The sequence below is a fragment of the Salvelinus fontinalis genome, chromosome 22, assembly GCF_029448725.1.
Source record: "Salvelinus fontinalis isolate EN_2023a chromosome 22, ASM2944872v1, whole genome shotgun sequence".
Classification (NCBI taxonomy): Eukaryota; Metazoa; Chordata; class Actinopteri; order Salmoniformes; family Salmonidae; genus Salvelinus; species Salvelinus fontinalis.
Genome location: NC_074686.1, coordinates 29,686,529 through 29,698,723, shown reverse-complemented (window position 1 = coordinate 29,698,723; position 12,195 = coordinate 29,686,529). Strand labels below are relative to the sequence as shown.

Sequence of the window (12,195 nt, the reverse complement as noted above, 5' to 3'; positions counted from 1 at the left end):
GGATGGTGGGATGGAGGGATGAAGGGATGGTGGGATGGAGGGGTGGTGGGATGGAGGTATGGAGGAATGGTGGGATGGAGGTATGGAGGGATGGTGGGATGGAGGGATGAAGGGATGGTGGGATGGAGGGGTGGTGGGATGGAGGTATGGAGGAATGGTGGGATGGAGGTATGGTGGGATGGAGGAATGGTGGGATGGAGGGATGGTTGGATGGTGGGAATGGAGGGATGGAGGGATGGAGGAATGGTGGGATGGTGAGATGGAGGGATGGTGGGAATGGAGGTATGGTGGGATGGAGGAATGGTGGGATGGTGGGATGGAGGAATGGTGGGATGGAGGAATGGTGGGATGGAGGAATGGTGGGATGGTGGGATGGAGGAATGGTGGGATGGAGGAATGGTGGGATGGAGGGATGGTTGGATGGTGGGAATGGAGGGATGGAGGGATGGTAGGATGGTGAGATGGAGGGATGGTAGGATGGTGAGATGGAGGGATGGAGGGATGGTGGGATGGAGGAATGGTGGGATGGAGGGATGGTGGGATGGAGGGATGGTGGAATGGTGGGATGGTGGGATGGAGGGATGGTGGGATGGAGGGATGGTGGGATGGAGGGATGGAGGGATGGAGGGATGGTGGGATGGAGGGATGGTGGGATGGAGGAATGGAGAGAAAATAGTTAATAGAGTTAACGCTTAAAATAGAGACTCAAAGTGTATGAACTGCACACTGTCCTCCCAACACAACTCTCTCACTGCACACTGTCCTCCCAACACAACTCTCTCACTGCACACTGTCCTCCCAACACAACTCTTTCACTGCACACTGTCCTCCCAACACAACTCTCTCACTGCACACTGTCCTCCCAACACAACTCTTTCACTGCACACTGTCCTCCCAAAACAACTCTCTCACTGCACACTGTCCTCCCAACACAACTCTCTCACTGCACACTGTCCTCCCAACACAACTCTTTCACTGCACACTGTCCTCCCAACACAACTCTTTCACTGCACACTGTCCTCCCAACACAACTCTTTCACTGCACACTGTCCTCCCAACACAACTCTCTCACTGCACACTGTCCTCCCAACACAACTCTCTCACTGCACACTGTCCTCCCAACACAACTCTTTCACTGCACACTGTCCTCCCAACACAACTCTTTCACTGCACACTGTGCTCCCAACACAACTCTCTCACTGCACACTGTCCTCCCAACACAACTCTTTCACTGCACACTGTCCTCCCAACACAACTCTTTCACAGTCACAGGAATTATGTCTCTCCATTTAAGTGTGTTTAAAGTACATAAAGTAGCATGGGTGAAATATTGCGGATATTCATCTTGTACTGTTCTAGATTGTGGGGGTGGGGAAAAAACACTGGAAACCATCCGTTTCACTAGATGGCGCTGTTTGCTTTACAGACACAGCAGTGTGCCCAACACAGCTAGCAGTGAGGGAGAGAAGCCATCTGCAGAAGGGATTGAAGCTTCTCCTCTCCTGACAAAAATATAAATTTATCCAACATCCAAAAACCAAGCAGCCTCTGCTGTTCACTGAAACATCATATTACTGTGCCCTGGCCACGAACTCTACACCCTTGCCATGTACAGGGACACAACGGGAGAGAAAATAAAATATTTGGGAAAACTGAGCATTCTATTTATCATTTTTCAGTGTGAGAGAGATTAGAGGGAGAGTGTGTGTAAATGTGTGTAGGCTTGGTTCCACACACAGCCTTGTCTTAAATGTGTCTGCTGTAATGGCAGTGAGTGTGTGTTTACTAACATGGACCCTGAGATGGCTGGTTTATGAGGTAAACAATGTGGGAGAAATGACAGAGTTCACAAGGTGTTTATATAATGGGCTAGACGTGGAGGGAGACACACACACATTCTAAAGACACACACATATTCTAAAGACACACACACACACACACACAAGAGGAAAACAGACAGAGACACAAACAAACATGTGACATGAGACATACTGTACATACTCACTCACACAAACATACCATACTTGTGTTCATTTTTTCTATCACACACAGAGAGAAAAAGAGAGGACAGCAAAACAGCTGTGTGTGTGTGCGTGGTGCGCGCGTGTGAAGGGAGAGACATTTAACCGCATGGTTTGATGCCAGAGAGGTTTGAGGGAGCCCTTTCCTGCAGTCAAATGACCTAGTGGCCTCATGACTGGAATGTTGTTCATATTTTTCATAATTACATCATTAATAAACTTTTCTTTTTTTTTATGTTGAAAATCCAGTGTTTCTATGTCAAACAGTTTTGTTATAGTTCAGTCTTCTGTGACGTTTATAACGTGTCATATTGGGATGCAGACTGGAATACATTTCAACTCTATATCTGACATGGTACAGGTGTCTTCTTTTTTAAGCCCATAACCATGTGTGTGAGGTGGATACTTTTGTTTCAAGTAGATTTGTTTAAGACTACGGAGAAAGACTGTGTGACCCTGATTTAGCCCACTGCAGTAAAAGGCTTTAATGACACGTTAGGGGAAGGAAAGGGAGAATTATAGAGGAAGAGAGCGAGAAGGATGAGGGATAGAGGGAGAGAGGGAGGAGAACCAGAGAGCCAGACCCACCGCCACCAGGCTCTCCTCCACAAAGGGTGTGAGCATGTGGGGCCGGATGGTGACCATGATGTCCCTGAAGTCCAGGGCGGAGATGGAGCCGCTGTGGGCCTTGTCCCTCTGAACAAAGGCCTGCCGCGCATGTTCCAGCTGCATCTCCTGGGGAGGAGACAGAGGAACACACACACAGATTAACAACACAAGTAGACAGATACACACGCACACACGCACAGTCTTATACAGCTAACCTTGTGGGGACACACAATTCAGTCCCATTCAAAATCCTATTTTCCCTAAACCCTAACCCGTACTCTTACCCTTACCCTAACCCAAAAACCTCATGTTAATCCTAACCCTAACTATTAACATAATTGTAACCCTAACCCTTGAACCCTTGGTTCCAAGTAAAACCCTTTTCAGTTCCAGATAGAACCATTTTGGGTTCCATGTAGAACCTTCTTTGGAAATGGTTCTACATGGAGCCCAAAACGATTTTACTTGGAACCAAAAGGGTTCTACTTTACTTTGAACCAACAAGGTTTCTTCAAAGGGTTCTCCTATGGGGACAGATGAAGAACCCTTTTAGGTTCTAGATGGCACCTTTTTCCTATGGGGACAGATGAAGAACCCTTTTAGCTTCTAGATGGCACCTTTTTCCTATGGGGACAGATGAAGAACCCTTTTAGGTTCTAGATGGCACCTTTTTTCTAAGATACCCTTGAAATCACATAGATAGCCTTTAAATCACATAGATACCTTTTAAATCATACAGACATTCCTATGTTCAGAGACATAGAGCAACAAACACACGGACACAAACAGAGACATCGTCCTGTTCGGTTAAACCCGGTAACATATTTCTGTGACATGATTTAGACATGTTGTGCAAAATGTTGTCCTCTTATAACATTTTAATGACTTCAGATGAGGGTGTACCTACAAACACACACCTACACACACACACACACACACTTCTCGGAGAAGCAGGATTGCCGTTGATGAGCCCCCTGACGCCATTTTCCCTCTCAGTTACAGGGAACCAGCATTTGGCGGAGCTGCAGTAATTTGCTCTCTCCTCCTCCCCTCTCCTCTCCTCCTCCTCTGTCCTCTCCTTCTCCTCTCTCCTATCCTCTGTCCTCTCCTTCTCCTCACGTTGCTGCAGTGGGGCGTCGCTTGTGTTTCTCTCACCAGTCCAAATCCCCCATTAAGACACTCCAGGGGATACACATGCAGACTGGCTAATCACCTAACTGCTCATACACACACGGCACAGCAGCTTCCTCCTCTGTGGACCGTAGAGACAACAGACAGGCTCATGGGAAGACTCCAGTGGGGCTTTGAAATTAAAAGCCATTATCACTACTGTACCTGTGACCACACGTCTGGTGAGACACCCTGTAAACAATACCGCTTCCTCTGGGCTCATACTGAAAATACAACAATTCAAACAACTGTAAAACTTGAATACCAATAGGCTACTTACTGACTTTGAGTAAATTAGAGATGTTATTGAATATTATTTTTATATGGATTTTGACTATAAAAACTCTACTTCCTCCCTACCATTCCTTGTCATAAGAACTCCTGTGTCTAAGTCTGAGTGACTAACATTTTTGATAACATAACAGGCCCCAGGCTACGCTCAATAACTCCAGAAAACAGTTTCAGGAGATTGACACCTACATAAAGCTGAATACAAAGGGGAGAATAAGTAGAGACATTTCTCCCAAAAGAGGTGTGATCTGCAAACCAGGTTTCTGTGAGAGCAGGGTGTCAGGAACAAACACTTATGATTCTGCATAGGAGCTCGTCAGCGACCTACTGCCATATAACGATCAGTTAGGAGAGTCATCATTAGGGGAGGTTATAGTAAATGTACTGAGGAGGTCCAAAATGGAAACCATACAAAGGAACATATCGCAAATAAACAAATCATTTGGGAATGGGACATTTCCAAGACTCTTTTCAGTTGGTTTTTGAACCTTGCGATGAATAGGTCCAAACCAATAAACATGTGAGGGTGGAAAGAAACTACCACAGATAAAACAGCGAATTAAAAAAGAACTGAGAGTCACGAGCGGTATAGTCAAAACAAGAGAGAAAGGAAGACAAAAAGAGAAAATAAAAGCATGTGTGTAAAGGGAAAAATATCCCTGAGCTATATAGGCTGGACAACACTGAGCAGAGTTAGGAGCTGCCTGGACTGCCACAACCACATGGAACAACAGAACAATTGCGGCCCAGAATCTAGTCAGTTTACAGTTTTATTGTAACTGTGAGTGTTTTAGAGACATGGTTTTCATTTCAGGAGGAGAGTTTAGCCTCTGACGACCAATACACAGACCGCCACAGCATTTACACTTTAATTGTCCCTGGACTGGACGGAATAAAAAACATTTGACGAGCCACTTCTGTTTTGGGCTTCAATACGAGGCCTTGGCGTCTTTCCTGCTGTTTAAGGTCTTTAAACAATGGAATACCTGCAGGAGAAATACTGTACAGATTCCCTCTAACTGTTCCCAGTGGTTCCGATCAACACACACCAGATTAAAGTCATTACTGACCCTTAAAGCTACAGTCTGGGATTCTGTTCTTTTCCCAGCTAAATTGGTGAATATCAAGCATTGAAATTACCATTGAAAACACAACCCCAGATAAAACCCCAGATAAAAAAGAAACATTTTCTCTCACCTCCATGTAAAAATGTGTAGAATTGCAGGAAATTAGCTTCAAAACAGCAATAATTTCTCTAAGCTTAAAAAAGTACAATTTTCTCTACACAGCCAAGATGGGGGCCTCTAAAATTCAGCCGAGCTGACTGGCCGACTGTGCCCATTGCCCCTGCCAAGTCCACCACCTAAACTCCTTTCTGATCCTGAAAAAACCCTGCTAGTGGGGGAAAAAATAATGGTTGCTTCCCAAATCGCACTCTATACCCTACATAGTTCACTACTTTTGACCAGTACCCTATGGGCCCTGGACAAAAGTACTGCACTATATAGGGAATAGGGTGCCATTTGAAATGCAAATCATGTAATTTTGGAGAATCTCTGGCATCCATCGAGACAGTAATTGGCGAGAAATTTGCAGAGCAAACGTTTTTCCCGGGATAATCCCATTTTGTGTGCATCTGGCTCGTCATCATTATGGATGATTATGCAAGTAAACACAATGTATAAGGATGAGTAACCCCATTGAGGAAACCACTGAAAATAAACCTCAGTATATACAGTACACAGTTTATTAGGTACCTCACCCCATTCACGAAAATGGTTTGCTCCTACAGACAATGAGTCACGTGGCCGTGGCTTACTCTATAAAGCAGGCAGACAGGCATCGAGGCATTCAGTTACTGTTCGCTTGAATGTTAAAATGGGCAAAACGAGTGACCTAAGCAACTTTGAGCGTGGTGCAGTGGTATGATCGCTGGTGCCAGGCGCGCCGGTTCCAGTATCTCAGAAACGGACGGCCTTCTGGGCTTTTCACACACAACAGTGTCTAGGGATTACAGAGAAGCGGCCCCAATGGGCACGTGATCTCCTGGTCCGATGCATCCCAGTTCCTGTTGAATCAGGATTTGGCGTAATCCTGCCAGGTGTCAACAGTACATACTGGTGGCGGTGGTGTAATTTTTAATTAACCCTTATTTAACCAGGTAAGTTGACTGAGTGTGGGGAATGTTTTCCTGGCACATGTTAGGTCCTTTGATACCAATTGAGCAACGTTTCCATGCCCGAAGAAATCAAGCTGTTCTGGAGGCAAAGGGGGGTTCGAACCACTACTAGATAGGTGTACCTAATAAACTGTACATAATAAACAGTATATTTGTTGTATAATAAAAATATGTATTATTACAAATTTACTGCGCTTAACTGTGAGATACACAGCTTAAATCTGTATTATCATTCACATTACAAGGGGGAATAGAAATTATAGTATTTTCAAATAGTAGTTAATTAAAATAACTGAATAACTTAAAATAACAGTAAAGGTCTTCACTCAGGTCTAAGTGGATTTATAACAACCATTTTCTCCTCTTCTACTGGGAAAACACTTAAATCACAGCCCCTGAATTAAATAAGAACCACAGAAAAAATGACTTTTCTGACTCAGTTATTATGACATGAATCAATAGCTATGAAATTGGGGCAAACTGACTAAATGAAGTGAGTGAAATAGGAAATGTGTATTTCATAGTTGAGCTATGAGCATTACTGCTGTACTCCTGGTATGAAGTATTGGAAACCACTGGAGTCGAACTGTGAAAGCCCTGAATGCAAAATATTTCCCTAATGTAACTGGCTGCAACACACACATGCACGCACGCACGCACGCACACACGCACGCACACACACACGCACGCACGCACACACAATATCAGTGTGTTCTTCACAGTGTAACCCATCTGGTCCAAGTTAAGTGTAACATAGAAAGCTCATTCAGATATAGTGAGTGTAGATGCAAACTTGGCAAGGTCCTCTCCCCCACTCTCCCTCTCCCCCACTCTCCCTCTCCTCCAGTCTCCCTCTCCCCTGATTTCACGTCTAGACATCATATTGGAAAATGGCTAGCACACCACAAATACAAAAGGAATGCGGCAGCAACAGCACGGCTGATACTATTCTTTATGGAAGAGAACAGGTCTACCTGTTTTCGATAGAAGGGTGTATAGGTGGAGTGGGTTTATATTGGTGGTTACGTCACTTAACTGTAATGGAAAACAAATGCCAGCGTGGTCTAAAGTATAACCTCAGTGTTTCATTCATGCCTAATCAGGACAATATGGCGAGCTGTGTTGGGGAAACAGGACCAAGTAGAATCAAGACAATATGATGAGCTGTGTTGGGGAAACAGGACCAAGTACAATCAGGACAATATGGCGAGCTGTGTTGGGGAAACAGGACCAAGTAGATTCAAGACAATATGATGAGCTGTGTTGGGGAAACAGGACCAAGTAGAATCAAGACAATATGATGAGCTGTGTTGGGGAAACAGGACCAAGTACAATCAGGACAATATGATGAGCTGTGTTGGGGAAACAGGACCAAGTAGAATCAAGACAATATGATGAGCTGTGTTGGGGAAACAGGACCAAGTAGAATCAAGACAATATGATGAGCTGTGTTGGGGAAACAGGACCAAGTAGAATCAAGACAATATGATGAGCTGTGTTGGGGAAACAGGACCAAGTAGAATCAAGACAATATGATGAGCTGTGTTGGGGAAACAGGACCAAGTAGAGGAACCCAAGTATGTGTGTGTCAGGCCAAGGCTGGAAGGGCATCAACTAGTACACTGAATACAGGCACACACCACAGCTTTTAACACACAGTCTGAATATAGACACACACACACCATGGTCATCACACAGTCTGAATACAGACACACACACACCATGGTCATCACACACAGTGTGAATACAGACACACACACACCATGGTCATCACACACAGTGTGAATACAGACACACACACACACCATGGGCATCACACACAGTGTGAATACAGACAAGCAGGTAAGAGTAAAGATCTAACACAGACTGATGGGGTTTCATTAATGGGTATACAGGGTCTGAAGGCAAAATGAAAAGAACTCGATAGATAGACAGAGTCAGACACAAAGGGAGAGAGGAGGTAAAGGACAAACTAACTGACAGAAAGACACATTGATATGGACAAAAAAGAGCAAGACATTTACTCAGACAGGAGAGAGAGAAAGAGAGAGAGAGAGAGAGAGAGAGAGAGAGAGAGAGAGAGAGAGAGAGAGAGAGAGAGAGAGAGAGCGAGAGAGACAGTCACTATGTGAGTGCAAGGTGATATAGAAAATATCAACCCACCAGGAGGAACTGGGTGAACTCTCCATAGCTGAGGTGCTTGGTCCTTTCCATGCCAAAGTGCAGCCGCATGAACTCAGAATCCCAGTTAAAGGGGATGTGCTGATGGTTGGTGGTCTGGCTGAAGACCTGCTTTACGTCCTCTGAGGAGAGACCAGACAAGACGAGCACCTTTATTGAAATCAGTCCCCTTTTTATTCTGACCCTGTTGACAAACAGACTATTGTAGATGGCTGGTTAGCAGTAGCATTGCTTCACAAGACTCGGTTACTTGCAGACATGGGAGACAATGTTGTGTATTATGTCAGGAAGAAATGTGCTATTATTTTCTATCAAATCATGGAAATTATCATCATTGAGCAGTTTCTTTTTTATAGATTTCATATTAGAAAAGTATGTGTTGATAATTCCGAAAGTTACAGGTCCCTAAAACCATAGGTCTAAACAACGATGATGATTGACATCTGATGGAACCATTAGCCAGTACTGTAGGGCTACCGTAGCTTTAAAATATGCAAAGCTATGTGATTATACGCTTTTCTAATTCTGTAAGATTCAGTAGAGGTAATGTAGGTGGGAGACATTGAACACCAGCCCAAATGATTACAGCCTCATCAGAGTAACCAAAACAACACATCAGAAAGAAGCCTATTTTTTATTACACCACTAAACAAAAAACGTGTTTCATACCTTATTGCATGTATCAGTGAATGAATAACTTAAAGAGAAATGAGAGGGGATCCGTACCAAATTGCACCCTATTCCATAAATACTTTTGATCGATAGTAGTGCACGATTTAGGGAATAGTTATGTCATTTGGGATGCAGACCAGAGAAATGGGAGTGAGATTTTTCCCCCAGCCAGATCAGGCCATACCTTTCGGAACAAGACAGCTCCAGCAGGTTTTACACTTTAATGAGGCAATAAAAATGCTGCATTTACTGGGCAGTGTAACACTGCAGTGCCATTCCCTATTCCAGACCTACCGTTTATATTATCAGCCTTTATGGACCTGTCAACACTCAGGCAACCTTTTATTCTTCTCTTTTTTGGTCTCTTTGGCTGAAGTACAATCCCGTTTTAATGTGTGTTGCATGTCTCAGTTTAATTAAGTATATTCCACGAAATGATGGATTTACTTTTTATAAAACACTTAAAATTAACAGTGCATTCATCCCTTCATGTAAAAATATCTGTTTTTCCGCGATCACTTAATAGGAATTACACAGGTTATTAACAAACAAGAAAACAACGTACAAAAATGTAATAAAAATTTACAGCAAAAACCCATTTATGAGGTGGAAAAACAAACTGTCTTTAATGCAGCTAAGCCACAGCAATTCATGCTTTCACTACGTTATAAAGGAGTGACTTGTTATTTTGGTTGATATGGAGAAGACCATTTCATCTAATGAAAAATTTAAGAAAGAGATAAAATCATGTAATGGATCACAATAAAGCGACTTTGACAAGACCATAATCTCAATCACAAGTTATTTGCTTTCGATGAAATGGTAGCTGAACGTGAGCGATAAACAGCAGCGTATTGTTTTTCATGTAATTTTCCACTTCTTGTTGCATCTCCTAGCGTATCCACGGTAGCGTAGGCTATATTCATTAACCTTTCAGAAGGCAGAAAAACAACAGAGCTTTTAATTACCAAACCAGATACTCTACGTCACTGATAAATAGTCTAATTGCTCCTTTTAAATATGAACATTTACATATGTGCATACATAATCAACCACAATGATCTTACTCCCTGCCGACTACCAACAATTAGAACGGAATTTACTTTCTCTCTGTTTGTGCCCAAGATATGTGCGCCGCATTTCAAATCAGTCCTAATGTGCTAATTTGGCACACCTACAGAAGGCAAAATTAAGGTTGTTTAAATCAATTAGGGAAATGTGAATCACGTACAAATGTCTCCTCTTCTCACCTCTGGGCTTGGAGCCTTCTAGGTAATGGTCCCAATCACAAACACACTCCCCTTCTCTCCGACAGATGTCTTCTCCCCCTCCACCCCTCCAAAACCAATATCTGTCATCCTGTCATCTCCATAGGGGTGCTTACACTGTCACCTTCATAGGGGCTAAGGTTACTGTCATTGATTCTGATGGTTATATGTGACAATATTATTTTTTAGGTCATTTTTGGGGTTGAGTAAAAGTGATGTCTTTTTACCTCTTCCAAAATAACAAAATTGAAAAATGTACAATGAAATGTACTTTCAGTAAATAAAATAGCTTATGTACTTGAGAACAGCTTTAAGAATTCCTCCTTCACTTCAATATGAATATCCTAGCTATAAGTGTCCACATTGTTTTGTACTTCAGTGGTCACAAATCAAACCTGGGGGTTGGAAATAGAGCTGTCCATCAAATCAGAGGGAACGTTACGTACCGTAGGTGGCTGCTCCTTTGCCCGTCTTGTCGAACAGCAGGAAGGCAACCACGTAGAGCGCATCTGGAGCACAGAGGACCGACTCAAAGGCCACAAATTCCTGGAAGGAGATCAACCTGATGGAGAGATAGATAGATAGATATAGAGAGAGAGATATATATATAGAGAGTGATATATATATATATATAGAGAGAGAGAGAGAGAGAGAGAGAGAGAGAGAGATAGAGAGAGAGAGATATATATATAGAGAGAGAGAGAGAGACAGACAGACAGACAGACAGACAGACAGACAGACAGACAGACAGACAGACAGACAGACAGGTGAATGTTAGGATATCCTCTAAAGGTCTACAGATAATGTCCTGTTCCACAATGAAAAAGCAGAGGACGGATACAAACGTAGTAGTTTGTACTTGTTCATACTTGACACATTTTACAGCACGTGTAGTGTACTCATTAAAAGGAGAACTATACAAGTTTCAATGTATAACACTGGGCTTTACTGTGAAACAAAACCAATCGACAGATCAATATATGTCAATCTTAATTCAAGTAGGCCACTTCTCAGCTGAGTGAAATGTCCTAAATCCAATGAGTATGACTGTAGGAAAATAAAAACATTAAAAAAGGTTTTGAAAGAACTCTGTTCTTCATGTCAGTATAGTGTGCCAGTCTGAGTTGGCTACTATAATGTTGACGGGCAACTTTAATGTCATTAAATATGACGTTTTATATTTCCCCTGCCATTATAAACAGGTGTACAAGTACAAAGGGAGTTTTGAACGGATATCCTTTCACTTTTACTGTATTGCCTATATTTCAGCACAGAAATATACATTTGTGCACAAGCCCAACAATGTATTAGGAAGGGTAAATTCTCTATTGCTCTCTCTCTCTTTGTCTCTCTCTTTTTCTTTCTCTTTCTCTCTCCCTTTCTCTCTCTCGCTCTCCCTTTCTCTTTCTCAATCTTTTCACTCTCTCGATCTCTCTCTCGCTCTTTCTATCACTCTCTCTCTTTCTCTCTCTCACTCTCTTTCTCTCTCTCTCTCTCTCGCTCTCTTTCTCTCACTTTCTTTCTCTCTCTCGCTCTCTTTCTCTCTCTCTCTTTCTCTCTTCCCTTTCTCTCGCTCTCTCTTTCTCTCTCTCTTGATGTGTAGGCTACAGAATGTATGTGTCATTAATACCATTGTACTACACTTCTCTCTAATATGCCCACATCATCTATAACAAAGGGAGAATACACCAACTGATCCATGGGAGCCCTGGGGACCACGGCGCAATCTAGTCTTAATTCATGCTCGGTTCAAAGTTGCCTCAAGTCCATTATGAATTTCACAAATGGATACTATAATTACGCA

The 12,195-nt window shown here is 42.9% G+C and overlaps 1 protein-coding gene across 1 annotated transcript in view; it reads right to left on the bottom strand.

Moving 5' to 3' along the window:
- Positions 1-12,195, bottom strand: part of LOC129820178 (electrogenic aspartate/glutamate antiporter SLC25A13, mitochondrial) — a 77,907-nt gene that overhangs the window by 50,542 nt on the left and 15,170 nt on the right. The window contains exons 4-6 of the mRNA XM_055877146.1: positions 10,838-10,953; positions 8,434-8,573; positions 2,610-2,756 (exon numbers count right to left, since the gene is read on the bottom strand). Coding sequence (XP_055733121.1) covers positions 2,610-2,756; positions 8,434-8,573; positions 10,838-10,953 — 403 coding nt within the window. The remainder of the gene's footprint in view (positions 1-2,609; positions 2,757-8,433; positions 8,574-10,837; positions 10,954-12,195) is intronic.